Here is a 19,055-nt window from a genome sequence, read left to right on the forward strand (position 1 = left end):
TATAATTACGGCTGGATACCAGGCTACTCTTGATCTACGATATGATAATACATGTGATAAAGGACCAGATCCACTGCTGACTAGTCAGCTGACTGGCCGGTCAACAACTAGATAATGAAAGTTTATTTCAAATTCTTCCCTGTAGGCTAATTGCAGGTAACATAAGAGATTCGAACAGTGTAAAATAATATCACAAGAGTCTACTCTAGTTTTAAACTAGTAAAAGGTAACTCTAGATCCTGGGTTATTGGGTTCGACTCCTTTTTCGAAAATAGTGGAAGACAAAAGATACCACCTATTATCACGTATGTGTGTGTTTGTGATGTAAGAAGGAGAACTGTTTTTTTTTTGTCAGTGAAGGTGAGGAAGTTTGGGTGGAATTTGGTGGCCTCTTCAAACAGCTCTTTTCTTTCGTGATCGTAGAAAGAGCAGTTTGACATAAATTGTGTTTGTAACTCACCAAGTAACATTCCTTGTAGGATAATCAGGAAATAGTATCTTAACTAGTCAGCAACTCGATAGAGAACCAATAGGTACTAACTAATGGTCGTGAACGGTCAATCAACAGAACGATAACCAATCATAATTCACGAAAAGATAGTTCTCAGCTAGTTAGCACATTAATTAAATCGTTCACGCGGAATAGAATTATTAACAATTCAATAACTTCATGCCATATCGTTGTACCTAACAAACCCGTTCATACACTGCGCTGCCACGTAGGTCTTCATTATCATTAACTAACTAATCAATAACTCCTTAACCAGTCAATAACTTAGTAGCCCTACCCGTCCATTTACACTATGCTATCCCCAAACAATTAACTAGTCGTACAATTTATTCATCCACCATTAATTAACTCCTTGATTAATTAACTTTTTATTAACTCAGTTGTCTTCATCCGACCCGTCCATTTACACTATGCTATCCCCTAACCATTAACTAGTCATACAAACGTTAACTATTCATTAACTACTTGACCAATCAATAACTTACGTGCCAGACAGTTGTCTTCATCCGACCCGTCCATTTACACTATGCTATCCCCTAACCATTAACTAATCATACAGACGTTAACTATTCATTAACTACTTGACCAATCAATAACTTACGTGCCAGACAGTTGTCTTCATCCGACCCGTCGATACATTGCGCTATGCCGTCACACCTCTCCTCCTCCAGTATACAGCCCATACGGTTAGTGCAGGGTAAGGCGTGTGGGTACATGCACTGGATCACCAGCTGGTGGGCCTTCTTCCCTGTCGCTGGGACGGAAAACGGGTGTTTTGAGTTATCGAGTGGGCAGACAACTCGCCAAGGTATATAATAAGAAAATAACGTAGTAAGCTGTCGGCAACTTAGGCCACAGCAAGTAGACTTCATTTCAGAAAAAAAATTTTCCTCTTCGTCAGCTCGACCAAAACAAGCACGTTGTGTTGTAGCCTAATAATCACACTTGTAGAAGTGACACTAGGGAGGTAGCCTTGACTATAGTTGTAGAAGGGAAACTTGTTGGATAGTTGTAAAAGTGCAACCAATATGGCAGCCATGACTGTAGTTGCCAGCTTGGCAAGTGATCTATACCAGTCTACTACAATAGTGTCACTTTTACTACTAGTTCACTTCTTTAATACAGGAAAAAATGCCTTGTTAGTTGTGATGCCACGTTTTGTCACTTCAAATCTTGTTATGACGTTTATGGTGCCTATTTTGAAAATTTAGTCATCTCATTTTTTTGCACTCTGCATAAAATGTCATCCATGGAATCGAAGAAAAAGAAAAGTAAAAAAAAAACAAAACAGGTTCTTTTGAGTAAACAATTGAGGTAAGGAAAATGATTATTTTTGGTTACTGGATGTGTTAATCATGACTACCCTCTGTATGCAGCCAGGGACCAGTGAATAGCGAGTAGCTTACAATTGATATGGCTGAATCAAAAGGGTGTCAAATCAAGTATGTAACCGCAATATGAAAATTGCTGCAGGTACGGCTGCAGCTACAGCTGTAAGATGTTGTAAGTAACCAATATGCATCGGGTAGAACGAGCACCCGCTTCGATAAGTGTGGCGCGTTCTTTAACGTGCTCGAGGTGTAGCTCTCCTCAAACACGGTACGTAGTACGTCCTATCCGAGGGACAGTCCTAACCGAGCTAGGTACTCATTTCCACCTGAAAGAAATGAGGTGTAACTCAGTGCCCTTCCCAAGGACACAGCATTTGGCGTCGGGCGTGGCGTAACTGGTAGAGCGTTCGGTTCGTAATCTATAGATCCTGAGTTCGATCCCCGCTGTGCCCCCGACGTTGTGCCCTTGGGAAAGGCACTTTACATGACCTTCCTCACTTCACCCAGGTACCTGACTTCGGTCGGGGAGTTAAAAGACTACCTTTACCTTCTGTCTGTACTGTGTATGTGGCATTGTTAATATATATAAGTTACAAAACTTGAGTGCAGTGCCACATTGTCCTCGTCTGTCAAAAAGCAAAATAGGAAAAAAAGGACACAGCATTGGCCGGGGCCTGTGAGAGATTCAAACCCCAAACCTCTCATTTAAAGAGGTGCCACCCTTAACCCAGGGCCAACCGATGTCGGAAAATAGACTGAGCAGTGTTTATTTATGTTGTGGTTCCGACACCCACCATTACCATTGTTGGACGCCGATACTCGCGGTTAGGTTTATGTTTGCAAACCAACCGCAAAGAAAACCGCATACTTAACACCGTGGGAGAGTCGGGCAGTACGAACAACGGCCATTTCCACTAGACGGCGATCGCGCTGCGCTCTCACTGCGACCTTAAAAGGATATGTATAACCTTCGCTTTCACACTATGTATATTATACGAAACGTTTAAGTGTGACTGAGAAGACAGCAAAGCACACAAAGTGTATAAAGATTCGTTTCTTTTGTATACAATTCGTTGAGCGATACGTCAAAATTTAGGTCGCAGAGAGCGCGCGGCGAGAGCGCCGTCCTATTGGAAAGGGATATAAATGAAGAAAGATCTGTATCTGTATTGTTCAACCGGTATAGCCACCCTTCGTAACATAAGGGCTTAAGGTGGTATCTCAATACACTTGGGGCACCGGTGCGGCACTGCGGGATTAATATTGGTTCACTACGGAACTGAGGTGTTACTTTCTCCGATTTTTAAAAATGTAGATATTGCATAATACGTAAAAGAATGAGTTAGAAGGCAACGAAATACACAAAACGTAAGAAAATTCGTTCTTTATCTCTTTATCTCTGAAATTTTTTTGAGCCCCGCAGTGCCGCATCGGTGCCACAAGTGCAGCGAGATACCCCTTTTACAAAGCACGCGACCGTTTGTAGCTAAATTATATTACACCACAAAGGCCGAAATACTGTCACACCTTTGAATTTTCAACATTTTAATACATACCACTTGAGCACTCATTATAGATGAGGAAGAAATGGCATACCAATCAAATCAATGTATTAACTTGAAAAGTTCATCTGTGTTGGTAGAAGTCATTCTTGAAATAGTTGAACTGTGGAACTGTGGAAATTACAGTTCAACTATTTCAAGAACAAATCAATGTATATTTACCACAAGGATATTTGATAGCTCGACAAAAGAATTTCTCATATAGCTGCGAAGTTTATCATTTATTTTTCGTTTTATTCGGCTGCATATCTCTTTTCCGTACCATCTAGCATCGAGATACAAATTTTACCCCAAAGACATACCAAGGTAAACTGGCTTCAATAAGTTTTTATGTACATGTATGTATTATGTACATGTATGTACTGGTAGTTTTAAAGAACGCTTGCAGATAGATGTGCAAAAGTTAGGTGTAACGAGTCGTTCGGTGTAATATAACCGGCTGCTGCCGCGCCGCGTGCCTGCAAAGCTGGTGTGTTACGCCGAACGGCGGTTATACCGGCTATATAGATACAGATAATGTGTTTCGGTATAGCTAGAATACGGCATGTCAAATTTTCATCGGCTATATTCATCAATGAAAATTACTTGAGCAAGAATTTTGTCATTAAAAGAAATGTAAAAGGATTCCTTCTAAGAAAAATAGAAGACTTACCTTCGCAGGACAGTAAAGTAGCTGCCACCAGTAGAAGTAAGAAAGATGTCTTCATGATTGTGAGTTTCCTTGATCACTTCTTAAGAAAAGCGCTGTGCGGAGGCGAACTGCTTGGAAGGCATCCAAAATCTTCTGAAGCGTCCTTGGTTGGTTTCTCGTGTCTAAAAATAACTTGTTACCTACTGAGCATGCGCTGACATAGATATCTAGCGGTGGATATTGTTCTTACACTCAATGGCAGGATTACTTGAAGAAAGACTTCAGAAAACACGCAAGTGTTCAGGTGAGTCTTGTATGGCACACAGGTGACCCAGGTCAGCACGGGAATGTCGTTAAGAAAATAGACCTGTCTTTGTGGGCTAGACCGCTAAAATAAACAGTCTGGACCGTACTCACAACACATCTTAGACATCTGATCTATGTACCATCTCAGAACTATATTCTTTCCTTACGAAGTCGTATTGCCATAACTGTAAAATTCCCACCACTCTCCGAATTGATGAATCCTTCGTAAAATCAAGTCACAAACATTTACCAGGACGCTATGTATGTGACGTGACTATGCACATATTGTCAATGACATGTTGAATCCTGTTTATAAACAAGGCAGGTTGGTGGAAGCTTTGTATAGACAAGAACTACTCTTGTTATTTAACTTGGAGTACAGCTTTTGTTGGCAAATCGTGGTATGTCGAAAATACAGGATGATTTTCAATTGAGGTCTTCCACAAAACTTTACACAAAAAATGTTAACGGTCCCATAAAAATCAAAATAATGATCCATACATTTTATTCTTTAATGCTAGCTATACGAACCTCGTACATAAATCGTTCATTTCTTATCGAAGTTAGTGGGGCAGAAGATCCACGCAAGTCTCGGCCTAGTTCTCGTGACTCTCGCGAGGACTGGGTCACTCCGTGAACAAGATGGACTGATACTAGTCTGATAGCCATCGAAAATTTGGAGGTACGTGTGTTTACCTTTAAAAAGTAGTCACTGTTAGATCTATTAACTGTGTACATACGTGACTAATAAATCTCTTCTACGATATCGAAGTTTCTCTATAACTAGCCTATCATTCGACTTACTCTAAAGGATAATGTCAAGAAATAAAGACTGAAGGAGTACAAAGTCACTAACCAATTTATTAAAACCCAAACATGATTATAATAGCATGAAAGTTCATCTGTGTTGGTAGAGTACATTATGGAAATGCTAAACTTTCTTTCCAACACGTCACAGCTGGAGATAGGGTCATTCTGTGAACAAGGTCGACGGAGTTGACCGAAAATTTGGGTAAGTCCCATTAATTCGTGTTGGAAAGAAAGTTTAGCATTTCCATCATGATTATAATGATTGACTAATTATCACTCAAAACTTGATGACATGGTGTCAATCATGGGGACATATGGTTGACGCATTTGTCAGTCGTTTGTCGTAAAAGTATGTTTCTTAAGGTGCCCTCTCACTGCACTTGCGTCAAGGTTGCGTCACTGCGGGGTTCCTTCATTGCGTGCGCCATTGTTTTGTTCTTTTCTCCGATTTGTTTTATTATTTAGATATTGCGTACTACGTAAAAGGATGGCGTAGAAGACGACAAAATATACAAAACGTAAGAAAATTCGTTACTCATCTCCGAAATTCGTTGACGATCTTTCGAACCCCGCTGTGACGCAAGCGTGACGTAAGTGCAGTGAGAGGGCACATAACAGTAACATGGTGATAGGAAATTTAACTCTGATGCGTATACGTACAACATCACTCTTCTTCCGCACTGAGAGGTACAAAAACACGACACTTTTACAAACTACACGCTAATTGGATATAGTGGATATAACACTAGGCATATGGAAGCACCGCGGAAATCAGCACCAAATGTACGCCAAATAATACTGGATAATATGACTTTGACAACGATCAGACTGTCTTTCAGGCCCCCTCTCACTTGACGTGCGGCACGCTTGCGGCATTGCTGCGTTCGGAAGATGCTCAACGAATTTCAGAGATAAAGAACGAATTTTCTTACTTGTTGTGTATTTTGTGGTCTTCTATGTCACACTTTTACGTATTGCGCAATATCTGAATTATAACAAATCGGAGAAAATAACAAAACAGTACCGCAGTGAACGAACGCAGCAATGCCGCAAGCGTGCCGCACGTCAAGTGAGAGGGGGCCTGAAAGACAGTGACACTGTATTCTTTATTTTTTTTTAGCATATCTAATTACCTGGATGTCTGGCCTTATCAGAACCAATTGCTTATTGTTATAGTGTGATCGAAACTTTAAAGTTTATCATATGCATAGGGATATCTACATGTAAAGTTATGTAATGTGATAACTGACAAACAAAAGCTTTCGATATTCCATCGTTTTAAAGAACACTAGAGCACCATTGAACTGTTTATTTGCAAAATCATACCCGACGGCTTGTTGCATGTACAGTCAGAATTAAGTAATGACTAGTTTATAATTAAGTATAAGGTACGACGTTTACTATTGTTGGGTTTGATTTTTTCTTTCAAGACTGTCTCATGCCCTGAATAATGAATGTTTATTTGGTAAATCCTTAGTAAAGTTGTAGCAACTGTTTGAGATATTCTGTATGATTAGCACCTTTGTCGGCAAAACGTTTATAATATATAGATCATGATTCACCATGGCGACAAGCGGACCGATGACGTCATCTGAATGCCCGTCACGTGAATGACGTCACGGTTGAGTTTAGCCTTTCTTCCCATGACGCATCACGACTTGCTGCACCCTCATTGGTTGCTTAACGTGCATGGCGACGGGTTGCAACCTCACTGCAGCTGGTTGCTTCACCTGTACATTCAACGAAATGTGAGCACAAATTAGCAATGTGCACTACTGTACTTCAGGTCTCGTATGATGCTAAGTGTGTGTTAATTTTCATAAATGAAACTTTATTTATCATGTGTATGACAGCTGTGTGGCTGTTTTGTACAGGTTGTATACTTAGGGCCACGAGCCACCAATCCATAGTAACAGGTGACCACGGTGATTCGGCGCTACCAACATTACTGTGAAAATTCTGTTTGAAAAAAAAATGTGAATAATTGAGTCGGTGGCAACAAACACGGTGTAAAAAAGTAATGCCATCTTAGGGCGGGTACCATCTTAGGGCACCTCCCGTTAAGATATTCTCTGGTCGATGCGACTTCAGTCTCACCTGCACTGGTTGCATGACCACCTGCTGCACCGGTTTCTGCACCACCTGCATCACCTGCTGCACTGGTTTCTGCACCACCTGCATCACCTGCTGCACCGGTTTCTGCACCACCTGCATCACCTGCTGCACCGGTTTCTGAACCACCTGCATCACCTGCACGTAGCGGATGGGCTGACAGTCGTACGGGGTGCCCCGGGTGGCCATGCCGGTGTAGCCGGGCTTGCACTGGTCACAGCGTGCGCCGGCCGTGTTGTGCTGGCAGTCCTGGAAAAAAACACGACCCACAAGAAGGTTATGTCTTCACATTTATCGTAGGAAAGCTATCGTTGTACGAAGTACATTTGTTTTTAAAGAACTGTCCATGTGCGTGCGATTGAAGCATATTACATCTCAATATGGAGCTTGACACTGATGATAATTTTATAACAGGCAAATTCTCCAAAAAGCAATGTAATAGCGACAGGCTGCACTAAATGCAAAGAAGACTCATGGTGTAACAATGTGAAGGATTGTAAAGAATGAATATACTTACAGCGCAAACGCCCTGGGCAGCGCACTTGTTGGAGTGGCCATAGCAGAAACAGGTTATCACAACTGTAAACGATTATGAAAAAATGCTGTTACCTGTTGTAACTTGTACAATAGATGTTATCACTTGTATGGTAGACGTCAAAATGTGAACATGTGCAACAGACGGTTCCAAGGAAAGAAGAAACGGATAAAATAGTTTACTGCTGTTTGATGTTACTGATCGTAAGTCACAGAACACAGACTGTATGGTCATCAGGTATTTGTGAAAACTACGAACAGTAGTAAACTATTCGGTACACCGCCCAGATGCCTTCAAAACCATTGTTCACTGTCATCTCCTAGCATAGTTATCTATACTTCTATTGATTTAGTTCAGTGCTTGGAAATAGTTTCCTGTCCTTCAACGGGGCAAACTGAAACTTGTTAAAAATGCACATATCTACAAGCTCATCAGTATCTTACTTTGCTGAGGCTTCTGTACCACCATCTGAGGCTGTACGAACATCACGGGTTGTTTAGGAGGTTCCTCAAACGGAGCAGGCTCTGCAGGCGCCTCCTGCTTGGTTGGCTCCTGAACCGTGACGTATTGCTGGGCAACCTTGACGGGCTGGGCAACCATGACCGGCTGTGCAACCTTAACAGGCTGGACAACCATCCGTGGTGCTGGTCTTCCCTTCGCAATTTCTTGTGCCCAGACTGCAATTGGTGATAATAGCAAGTACATGCATGAATCTTTATCTACGAGCCTAGGGTACGTAATCGCAATGATTATTGAATGAATAAATGAGGGAGTGAGGGATTGATTGAATGAATGAATGAATGAATCAAAGAGTGGATGTGCCTCAGCCTCCCAGAACTGCTAAAGGCGGACTGTAACATGCAGTGTGGCACTGCGGGGTTCGTTCACTGCGGCACTGTTTTGTTATTCTCGCGATTTTTAATAATTTAGATATAGCGTAATGATGAAGAAGTAATGGAAGAAAATTTGCTCTTTATCTCTGAAATTCGTTGAGTCATCTACGAACCCCGCAGTGACGCACCGCTGCCGCAAGTCCAGTGAAAAGTCAACCTTTACAGCTGTAGTGCAAAGACTACCCTGAATGTAGAGCTCGCTCTTCCTCTACCTTGCCCCCCCCCCCCAACCAAAAACGGGTCGGGGGCCTGGGTAGGTATGGGCAATAGCTGAATTATCAGTGTTATATGTGACAATGAAAACGTTGTACTAAATTAAACTAGAGCCCATGCATACTGCAGCCATTTAACCCTTTTCCTCCTCAGGCTTAGGTCACATTTCCAAAGCGGGGCCCGGCCAGGCAGCTTTCGGGAGCGAAAAGAATGATATAAAACATCAAAATACACAGAATGTCAAAATTAGATTCATGGGCATGATTTGTGCATATTTCTAGGTATACATTTTAATTTTTCGTTTCTTAAAACATTCCGGCCGGGCCCCGCTTTGGAAATGTGACCTTAGCCTAAGATAACACCTTTCCACTAGATCTTTATTTCTATGAGGCATTGTAGCAAGACGAATGCTATATCAAGAGCTCGGGCAGCTGTCTACCATCTTCCGTTTCACAAACTTCATCCTCTACTAAGCTTTAGTCATGTGAAGAAATGTCCGCTAGGAAATGACCCCTTTTGGTACTCCCCGAAATCAAGGAGCTGTACGCAGCTGTCGTTTGTTTTAAGCCATTTAATTCTGCTAAGTGATTTTCTCCAGGTCCTATGTGGTAGAGACTGTCGATCTCGCATAGGACTGTTTAGCCACAGTCGACGCTGTAGGGCTGATATCAATTAGGATTTTACCATGGTCAATTTTGACCGAAGGAAGCCATATATCTGAAGTGATTTTTTTAGGCACATACACTGATCTCATCAGCATAAATTATAAAAGTGGGGCTATTTTGTAGGTACGTGTACAGTAGGATTCCTAATCCCCATTCAATCCCTTCATATTTCTCATTCAAAACAATTTTCTGTCGTATTAAAACTTTTTCTTCTGTAAATTTCTTATTACAGAATGGGCTACCTAAACTACCAAAAGTATTATTCTTAGTTCTATCTCAACAGGGATACGAATAATTTCTCAATCCCCCTTTAGTAAGTTTGTTTTCAGAGTGTTTACCTTATGTCGGTCTTGCAGTTTAGAATTTCATTCCAACAATGAACTCCCTATTTGTTTTATCAAAGAACCTTCGTGATCAAAGAACAGTTAGAAGCATTTATCCGACCTCGGCACTGCTTTTGCAGCAAATCTGACTATATAGAAACACTTTGAATGGTTGCTTTGTTCGTACTTGCGTTGATTCATCTAAGCGATTTTCAACAATGAATTCATTGTACGTCATTCCAAAATAACTTAACGGCAAAACCACCTGCAAGTAGTAATCCTTTAGGCATTGATTAGTCCACTGCTTTAGTAACGATTATGATTAAATAGTCATAATGCTTATATGGATTGATTTTAGTTTGATTCATCTAAACGGTTTTAACAATGAAAAGTTAAAAAAAGTTAAACCCTTCCGGCGCCTGATGGCGCATAGGGCGGCGCCCATCTCTATTTCTTTAGCCCTGGGCCACACAACGCGATCACTACAGCAGGGGGCTAGTCCACTGGTAGTGATGTGTGTTCAACTTCCATACTCTTTCCCGAGTGCTGAGTGCTAAGCAGAGAAATCAGCATGTACCATTTTTTAAGTCTTTGGTATGACTCGGCCGGGGATCCAACTCACGACCTACCGAATGCAAGGCGAACACTCTACACACTAGGCCATTGCACCGGTATTAACAATTCGAAGTCTTTGTCAATTCGGAGTACCTTGAAACGCTAGCATCTTTTATCTTCTTTATAGCACTTTGCTGTTATACATGTAACATATCTGACAACGCATGCATACTTTGAATGGTTATTGAAATAATTAAATCATACCTAGAAATCTACAAAATGTTTCCAACATTTTCACATCATAACGATCAACAAAAACAATCTTCTTACTGAAGTCGTTCAACCCGTTTATCTATTAAAATATTGGACAATTCATCTCATTGTAATGGACATTGATTTAGAACAGATATAATTTCCCTGTCAACGTATTCATGTATTTAATTTTCATACAGCTGAATACCACTGTATGCTGTATAACACTGTCTAACTTTGCAATAAAGTTATGATGTTTTGCTCCATTTATTTTCCGTACTTACATGGTTCACAGTTGGCTTCATCAGAGTGGTCCGGACAGTCGAAGACTCCGTTACAGCGGTCCGTGTTCTTGATACAGCCGTAACCGTTGGTACAGGCCAGGTTAGACGGGTAGTGACACATCTCTACATACGGCAGCACCTGGCGGACGCCTTTGCCTAGATTTGTTTTAAAACAACGTTAACTTTATTCAGTATTTCAGTATAATACATAATAAAAACGTACATGTACATCATTGGATCACAATGGAAAAAGACATTTACATGAGGTATAACAAAACGGTGAAAGAGAGACGGGTAACAATCATTGAGCATTGGTCTGTAATCGAATTAACATGTGTATCTAAGAGATACCTATCATTGGCATATCGGCAATTTTAGCTTTGAAGTATTTTGGAGTTTGGTTTCAAATCTTTCAAAAAACACATATTTGTAAATTACATATTTGGCAATAAGGATACGATGTAAAAGCTTGTTGTCTCTATATGCACGGAACACAGAGGACAACTGAAGGCTTGGTAATACCCCCTTTCCACTAGGACGGCGCTCTCGTCGCTCTCTCTCTCTCTATACGACCTAAAATTTGAAGTATCCCTCAACGAATTGTATGGAAAAGAAACGAATTTTTTTTACACTTAATGTGTTTTGTTGGCTACTCAGTCGCTTGTACTTCACTTGTACGTTTTGTATGAAAGCGAAGGTTACACATGTGTGGTTTTTGTGTGAAAGCGAAGGTTACACAGTCATATCCTATTTAGGTCGCAGTGAGAGTGCAGCGTCTAGTGGAAAAGAGGCATTAACTTAAGCCTTGGTAAGCATATTGCATTGACGGAAAGTTTACAATCCATTCTGATTCATTTTGGTATTTTTTTTTTTAATTGAATTTTTCGTAATGTGAATGGGGTATAAAGGTGGTATCTCACTGCACTTGCGTCACGTTTGCGTCACTGCGGGGTTCTAGAGATACTCAGCGAATTTCAGAGATAAAGAACGAGTTTTCTTACTTTTCGTGTATTTTGTCGTCTTCTTTTACGCAATATCTGAATTATAACAAATCGGAGAAAATAACAAAACAGTGACCCAGTGAACGAACCCCACAGTGACGCAAGCTTGACGCCAGTGCAGTGAGATACCACCTTTAGAAGCTGCCCTCCTACACATAAAAGACAATGTCAACAATACAGGGTCTACTTTTTACAGCTAGGGTTTGTTAGAATGCTCCAATCTACATTGAATTGGCACATACCATTCTAGCAGTACCCGCACATATCTCACAATGTTAGGCCTCATTTGAATAACCAGACGATCCTTGAACTATGACAGATCGACCAAAATCGGATACATGTTACCCTTGATTCTATGGCTGGAAGATGGTCCACGACGTATATAGAAAGCTGGCTTGGAAGAAAACAGAAACAAAACATACAAAAAAGCTTAGTTCTTTGTCAGTACAAAGCATCCACGAATCGCCCTACTAACTCAGGTAACGCTTTAGTGCTTGGATAACCTTGAGGTAACAGATACACACAGGACTGTTTGTTAAACAGGGGCCATTCTTGGCCATTCACAACTCTGAGAGGCTTTGTGGTAAGAATTACAAGGCAGCTGCAGTTATCGGACTAGGTGCTTGGAAAAACAGACAGTACTTGCGATATCAGACAGAAGCATTTTTTGGCACTAGTTTAAGCAAACATGTGAATTATACTTTTGATTTGATAATTATACGTTTATATAGGCTAATTGTTGATTTTGATGACTAATGACGAAGAAAAGAATGCTTGTAGGCACAAAAGAAGAGGAGGCCATTGAGCGCTTAGTACTAGGCACAAGCTGTAGTGTGACCTTTGGTTATTTTTAGGGTTTTTCCTTAAAATGTCTGGTACAAATTGTTCGGATGGTAAATTTCTCTGATCGATAGATTTCTTTTATCTGTCCCGTCTTTTCATATTTGTGACTGAGATCACCTCTATGTATTTATTTTACTTCTAACATTATACGGATTTCAAAAAGATATGAAAAATCTAAATGCATAGGCTTATAAAAAAGTGTTCACCAAAATATGACCTACCTTCGCAGCCATCAAAGTTAACCGTTGCAGCCAATGCAACCAGGAGGATAAAGACCTTGCCATCCATGTTGAAGAAACTCAAGGTCTTTCCGACGATAGCCAGAGAATATGGGCCCTACTAAGACCGAGCTGCAACGGACAATGGTCCGTCTTCTAATACGACTTATCTGTGTGTGGTATCTCTGCACATGCGTACATTGAAAGGAATCCACAGGCGTCTTTGTTGCCATACAAAGATTTCTTAACCAAAAAAGACCAGAGTAAGAAGGTAAACGAAAAGGTGACGCGAGTCTGACACTAGGGTCGTCTGGGTCAGGCTGGCAAGCTACAAGCCAAAACAGATCAGGTTGCATCCTTTACAGTCTGAAGCCAATGTCTGCATTTAACTTTACTCGTAGCTAGCCACCTTCACAGGCCTCTCTGGCGGCATTGGCGTAAGTTTTTCGGGGGAGGTCGAAGCTGGAGGCCCGTTCAAGCTTCCCGGCATATATTCCTTTCCTGGTATTTTCCTTTCGCGGCATATTTTCCTTCCCGGCGTATTCTCAGTTAAAAATCGCGAATCGACCTCCCAAAAAAAAACTTACGCCAATGCCCCCAGAGAGGCCAGTGAATGAGGCTAACTCGTAGCGTGATTAACAGATTTAATCGCTAAATTGTTCTCCATTACATGGAAGAGGGGTCGATTGATAGATTTTCCTATAACATACTGTGGTGGACAACAGCTACGATAGAGATGGTAACAGAGATAGGATATAAAGCTCTGCATAGTTTTCCAGTTCATTAGTCCACAGCTGTCAAGTGCAGTTGAATTGTTCTTGCATTTCGAGAAGGTAGTGTCGGGCCCAAGTCTTAAAATATTGGAGGTCACTTTCTAATCACACTACCCGGAGGCTCTTCCATGTAGTAGCTGCTGCGTGAATGAATGTCCTGCCAGTTGAATGTGGTCTTGAGACAGAGCATGTTAAGGCGTAGCTTGGATGGATTGCACACAGGTGCACACCGGCAGGTTGACAATACGTAAGCATGGGAAATATTTCACAACAGTCTCACAGCACTCTCGCTGTTACAAAAACGGCTGCACTTTTCATGTCCAAATACGTTTAATACTTCAATAACACACAATCAAATCCAGTGGGGTAGAAATGTAATAGCAGAGTCCCCTTTTCTATAACATAGGTTGGCGCTTCACAAAGCACAAACATTACACTATCGCCGTAAGACATTGTCAGGTACAAATTGGTTCATAGATTTGTCTGATCGATAGATTTCTTTGATCTGTTCCATATTTTCATATTTGTGACTGAAATCACTTCTTTGCACATTCATTTTACTCCTAATGTTATACGGACTTCAAAAAGGTATGAGAAAAGATGAAAGGAGCATACAATTCACCACAAGATCACAACACCCAAGATCACTGTTTTAAAAACTGCTTATAGCTGCATGTTTCATGCACAGTTCAATGGCACACTATTTAATACATCTGTTGCGCCCCGAACCGTGCCTGCCCCATTCCGTGCCCATTCAGGCACGGAACGGGGCACTGCCCGACTGCCCCGGTCTGTGCAAGCGCTGTCAATCACTATGACTGACGGGGTAGTGATAACTAATTTTCCCGCCCCTGGTTCCAATAAAGGTTGGTCCTGGCCCTTTTGATTCGCACTATATGATTTTCATCCATAATAAGGCTTGATCTTGTCCTTTTTGATTCCCACTATATGATTTTCATCCATAAAACTGTGCATCGAAGACACAGAATTTAGCACGTCTATGTGAGTGCATCCCATTCATATTACATTTAAACATACCACATATAAACATGACAACGTCCAGCTGCACCTTGATCAAGTCTCCAAGCCTTAATGATTCAGTTCGTTGTGTCAGACCTCAGTGCACAATTATCTGAGGCACAGTTTGTGCCCCGAACCTTGCTTTGCCCAAAACCGTGCCTTGTGGTTAAATCTACAGCCTTGGATATATATATATATATATAATACATATCATTGTTGTCGAAATTAGTGCTATGACATCCGTCTGTCTTTGCCACATCAACTCTAAGTCCGTAACTGCTCCAAGACGAGCGTGAATTACGTTGATTCTTCCTCATCACAGCACCCCGAAAAACAAAGATGGCGGGGCTGCAGGGAAAAAAGCACGTTGGACAGACTCCTCCCCTTAAAACACTAAGCTCCGCCCCAAAGCACAGTATGGGACAAGGTCCCCTGCGTGCCCAGAACTGTGCGCGATTGGGCACAGTTCGGGGCAGTCCCCGCGTGTCCCAAACCGTGCTTTTGCCCCAGGCACGGTTTGGGGCACGCGGGGACTGCCCCAAACCGTGCCTAGGCACGGTTTGTGGCAAGGCACGGTTCGGGGCGCAACAACATCGACGTAACAGTACCTTTTCTAGGAACATAAATTTGAGCTCCACAGTGCAAAAACTTCACAGTATCGTCGTGAGACATTGCCAGGTACAAAATGAACAGAAAAGGAGCTTTTATTCTAATTGATTCTAATCCATCACAAGAATAAGAGTCAAAGAGAATAGTACAGAACGCTCGCACGTTATAGGGATTGAATGATTTGCATACAACACTTCATACGACAGCAAACAAACCAATGACGTCACGTCAACACGCCCCACAGACGGTTGCTATTGGTCAGCCTTTCTTGCCCCGACGCATCATGACTGGCATGGCGACCTGCTGCACCTGCACAGGTTGCTTGACTTGGTAAGCCATGGGCTGCAGTCGGACAGCCAGGGGTTGCATGACCTGTGCAACCAAATCACATCCAGATCATGAACATGAAGATATCAATATACCAGCTCAAAATACCGAACAAGAAACAACCATGCCTTCAAATACCCGAGTTACCAACCTAGGATTGATGTGTTCAAAGATTCGTGTAATTTGTTATAACCAAGTATAGAAACTTCACCAAATATAGGGGCATCTTCCTGGCTTTCTTAAAGTATGCTTGCAAATAGATATGCAAAATTTAGGGCTGACGATTCGTTCAGTGTAATATAACCAGCTACTGCCGCGCCGCGTGCCTGCGAAGCTGGTGTGCTACGCCGAAGGGCGATTATATCGGATATAGATACAGATATACGATACAGGATAGTAATATTAAACTCTTCTATATCAGAAAAACGAGAATGGTTGAGAAAAAGTTTCACCTGCACTGGTTGCATGGCCACCTGTTGAGCCGGTTTCCGCACCACCTGCATCACCTGCAGCACCGGTTTCTGCACCACCTGCACATACTGGATGGGCTGACAGTCGTACGGGGTGCCCCGGGTGGCCATGCCGGTGTAGCCGGGCTTGCACTGGTCACAGCGTGCGCCGGCCGTGTTGTGCTGGCATTCCTAGGAACAGGCACACAGGAAAATTTGAAATTTCTAGATTACCGAACGTATTGTTGAGTTAGAAAACAAATGGTCTAGTAAAATATTTTGGGATTCCATATTGAAAATTTCAAGCAAATCTCTGATGAAAGGAAACCATACTAGATCGGTGTGTAGACTTACATCACAAACACCTTGGGCAGCACACTTGATGGAATGGCCATAGCAGAAGCAAGCTGTTGTAAGTACATAATGATACATATCATGAAATAGATCACTCGTATTATTAAAGCTATACATCTAAAGTTTTGCAAACAATCTCTGAACGTTCCACGGTCTGTATGTAACCTTGCTGTGAATGCAGAACTGGGAAGAGACCTCCTCAAACTGGAAGCGTCTCTTAAGAACATGTATACTTACATCACAAACGCCTTGGGCAGCGCACTGGTTGGAATGGCCATAGCAGAAGCAAGCTGTTGTAAGTAAATAATGACACATATCATGAAATAGACCAATTGTACATTATTGAATATCTCTATGAGTATCATGAAAAATCCCACTCGAACGAAGAATTCACCAATTATTAATTTACTCACGAGATGTCTTGTACATTATTGAATATCTTTGTGACTATTATCAGAAGTCCCGCTCCAACGAACAACGAACCGATGCTACATTTCTTCATCAGTGATCGTTCATCATCTATGTGCATTATGTTAGATGTAACATGTACATGTAATCAACGCAATGTACATTGTCACTTCCTTAAAAATTGTGCTAATTTGTGTCCTTCTAGTAATTTTCGATTTCTCTATCCATTTATTATTCAGTGCAATGTGTTTTCAATCTATTGGTTCCGTCATGCATTATCCATACTTATTTCTTTTGTATAATTTGTATACTTCCTTGTTTACTTCTGGCAACGTTATCTTTCAATTTATACTCATATCCAATTATTATTTCCTAAGTTACGTTTGATAATTTTGTGTAATGTGTTTTTCATTCATTATTTCCGTTAATTATCCATACTTATTTAAGTTAGGTTGAATTGAAATGAGATAGTATAGGAAGACCTTCTTATAAGCTCTATGCTTTTGGCCTACCTTGCACTATTCATGTATTATAATAATTCACTCATATGTACTTTTTGTTGTTGTTTTTAAAGTGCGAAACAAATAAATAAACAACGTCCGTTCGTACTTACACAGTCTGCAGTTAGCCTCGTCCGAGCGGTCCCAGCAGTCGATGACCCCGTTACAGCGGTCCGTGGCGTCCACACAGCCGAGCATGTCGGTGCAGTTCAGTTTGGTTGGGCCGTGGCACATGTAACCACCTGAATAGGGGTGGGTATCGGTATAGAAAATTTAGGTCCAGGCCCGGTTCAGGTCCAGAGGATCAGGTCCAGGTCCGGACCTGAACCTGGACCTGATTCAGTATGTGAGAACTTGTGAATGGACGATACTCGAAACAATGGTCCATTTTGCTACACAGAAATCTGTTTTGTGGAGTACTCGACTCCCACTGGCGTTTAAAATCCTACAAGGCTAACCGCCATTGTACAATTGACTGTAAAACTTGGTAGAAATGACTTTAGACTCTACTCTATTTAACTCTTGTTATTTTCCTCGACCGGTAAGCCCAAGAATCTGTGAATGTCTGATCATATAACCTATTCATTTTCCACTAGGTCCAACATCCAACTAGGTTTTGTACCGGTACACTGTACCGGTACCCACCCCTACACCTGAAAGTTACAGTTAGAGGCAATTCTGCCCATCAGTTAGTAGTTGTTTGTCATCTACAATGCTTTTGTGGCAAACTTTTATAACATCTGAATCGTCTGAAACTTTCTTTAGCCTCTAGTTGAGGAAGGTTGTATGTCCTACGTAATCACTAGAGTTTGTCATACTAAAACAGATTTAAAGTACGCAGCAACAAGGGGACCAAGCTTCGCATCCATTTAAACCGGTGACTGCAACAGACACGACGAGGGCGAGTTACTGCAGTTAGAATAGTTAAAATACACTCCCGTTTGATATTTCTTCACTCCCATTGCACCTCGAAAGTTTTTGGCATGTCAAAAACTTTCGGGCTAGCCAAAAGAACGGGCACATATATCTGAAATGCAGTGAGAATTTCTGGAATGCACTTAGAATGCCCAGGAATTTAAAAAAAAAAAACAATCTGACGGTATTCTGGCTCATTCGTGCCCTCTTGTGAAGGGGCCTTTAACAGGTTTAAGACCATCGTTTAAGTGCTTACAAGCAAATATACTTACCGTCGCATCCAACAAACCTTGAAGTTGTAACGAACGCAACAAGGAGGACGAACAATTTGCCTTCCATGCTGGAGCTCAAAGCCTTTCGATATGCAAAGACAGAGTAAAAGGCGCACTATTTTAGTTACCTCCCCCGCTGTGATATAAGAGACTTTAGTACGCTTTATACGTGTTTGTATTTGTGTATGTGTGTATTTACGCATGTGTATATGATATTGGGATATGTGAATCTCTTTGTTGTCACACAAAGATGACTTCATCAACAAACAGAATAGTAGAAGCTCATTCCCTCATTGACTTCAAAAACCTATTCAGGTAGCTCTAATGTATAGGCATCTCAAATTCAAGTTCAAGGTAACTATAGGAGTTTCAAGTTGAACTTG

At 41.4% G+C, this 19,055-nt stretch overlaps 3 protein-coding genes across 5 annotated transcripts in view; all 3 read right to left on the reverse strand.

Moving 5' to 3' along the window:
- LOC118410882 overlaps positions 1-4,157 on the reverse strand; it is a 17,383-nt gene extending 13,226 nt beyond the window's left edge. For both annotated transcript variants that reach the window (XM_035812762.1, XM_035812761.1), the window contains exons 1-2: positions 4,057-4,157; positions 1,113-1,265 (exon numbers count right to left, since the gene is read on the reverse strand). In XM_035812762.1, the coding sequence (XP_035668655.1) occupies positions 1,113-1,265; positions 4,057-4,111 (208 nt within the window). In that variant the 5' untranslated portion in view covers positions 4,112-4,157. The remainder of the gene's footprint in view (positions 1-1,112; positions 1,266-4,056) is intronic.
- A 2,571-nt stretch (positions 4,158-6,728) lies between these two features.
- On the reverse strand, positions 6,729-13,115 carry LOC118411147. The gene is made up of 6 exons (XM_035813193.1): positions 13,049-13,115; positions 10,984-11,139; positions 8,242-8,475; positions 7,781-7,842; positions 7,249-7,512; positions 6,729-6,881 (listed from the first exon to the last, which is right to left on the reverse strand). Exons 1-6 carry the CDS (start codon positions 13,113-13,115, stop codon positions 6,780-6,782), a joined length of 885 nt encoding a protein of 294 aa, XP_035669086.1. The 3' UTR covers positions 6,729-6,779.
- Positions 13,116-15,435: 2,320 nt separating this feature from the next.
- LOC118410881 (basement membrane proteoglycan-like) overlaps positions 15,436-19,055 on the reverse strand; it is a 12,894-nt gene continuing 9,274 nt past the window's right edge. Inside the window, exons 5-6 of one of the 2 annotated variants that reach the window (XM_035812758.1) lie at positions 16,227-16,415; positions 15,436-15,819 (exon numbers count right to left, since the gene is read on the reverse strand). In XM_035812758.1, the coding sequence (XP_035668651.1) occupies positions 15,706-15,819; positions 16,227-16,415 (303 nt within the window). In that variant the 3' untranslated portion in view covers positions 15,436-15,705. The remainder of the gene's footprint in view (positions 15,820-16,226; positions 16,416-19,055) is intronic. The other variant, XM_035812759.1, reaches the window with a different exon arrangement.

The sequence above is a fragment of the Branchiostoma floridae genome, chromosome 3 (genome assembly GCF_000003815.2).
Source record: "Branchiostoma floridae strain S238N-H82 chromosome 3, Bfl_VNyyK, whole genome shotgun sequence".
NCBI lineage: Eukaryota > Metazoa > Chordata > Leptocardii > Amphioxiformes > Branchiostomatidae > Branchiostoma > Branchiostoma floridae.

What these genes read in the sequence shown, in the direction of transcription:
- LOC118411147 (XM_035813193.1), bottom strand. Translation starts at nt 13,115, where the DNA reads ATGGATGGCAAGGTCTTTATCCTCCTGGTTGCATTGGCTGCAACGGTT. An exon ending in TAACTTTGATGGCTGCGAAG is followed by an intron (nt 11,140 to 13,048) that starts GTAGGTCATATT and finishes AAACAAATCTAG; the next exon opens with GCAAAGGCGTCCGCCAGGTG. An exon ending in CTGCCCAGGGCGTTTGCGCT is followed by an intron (nt 7,513 to 7,780) that starts GTAAGTATATTC and finishes GTTTTTTTCCAG; the next exon opens with GACTGCCAGCACAACACGGC.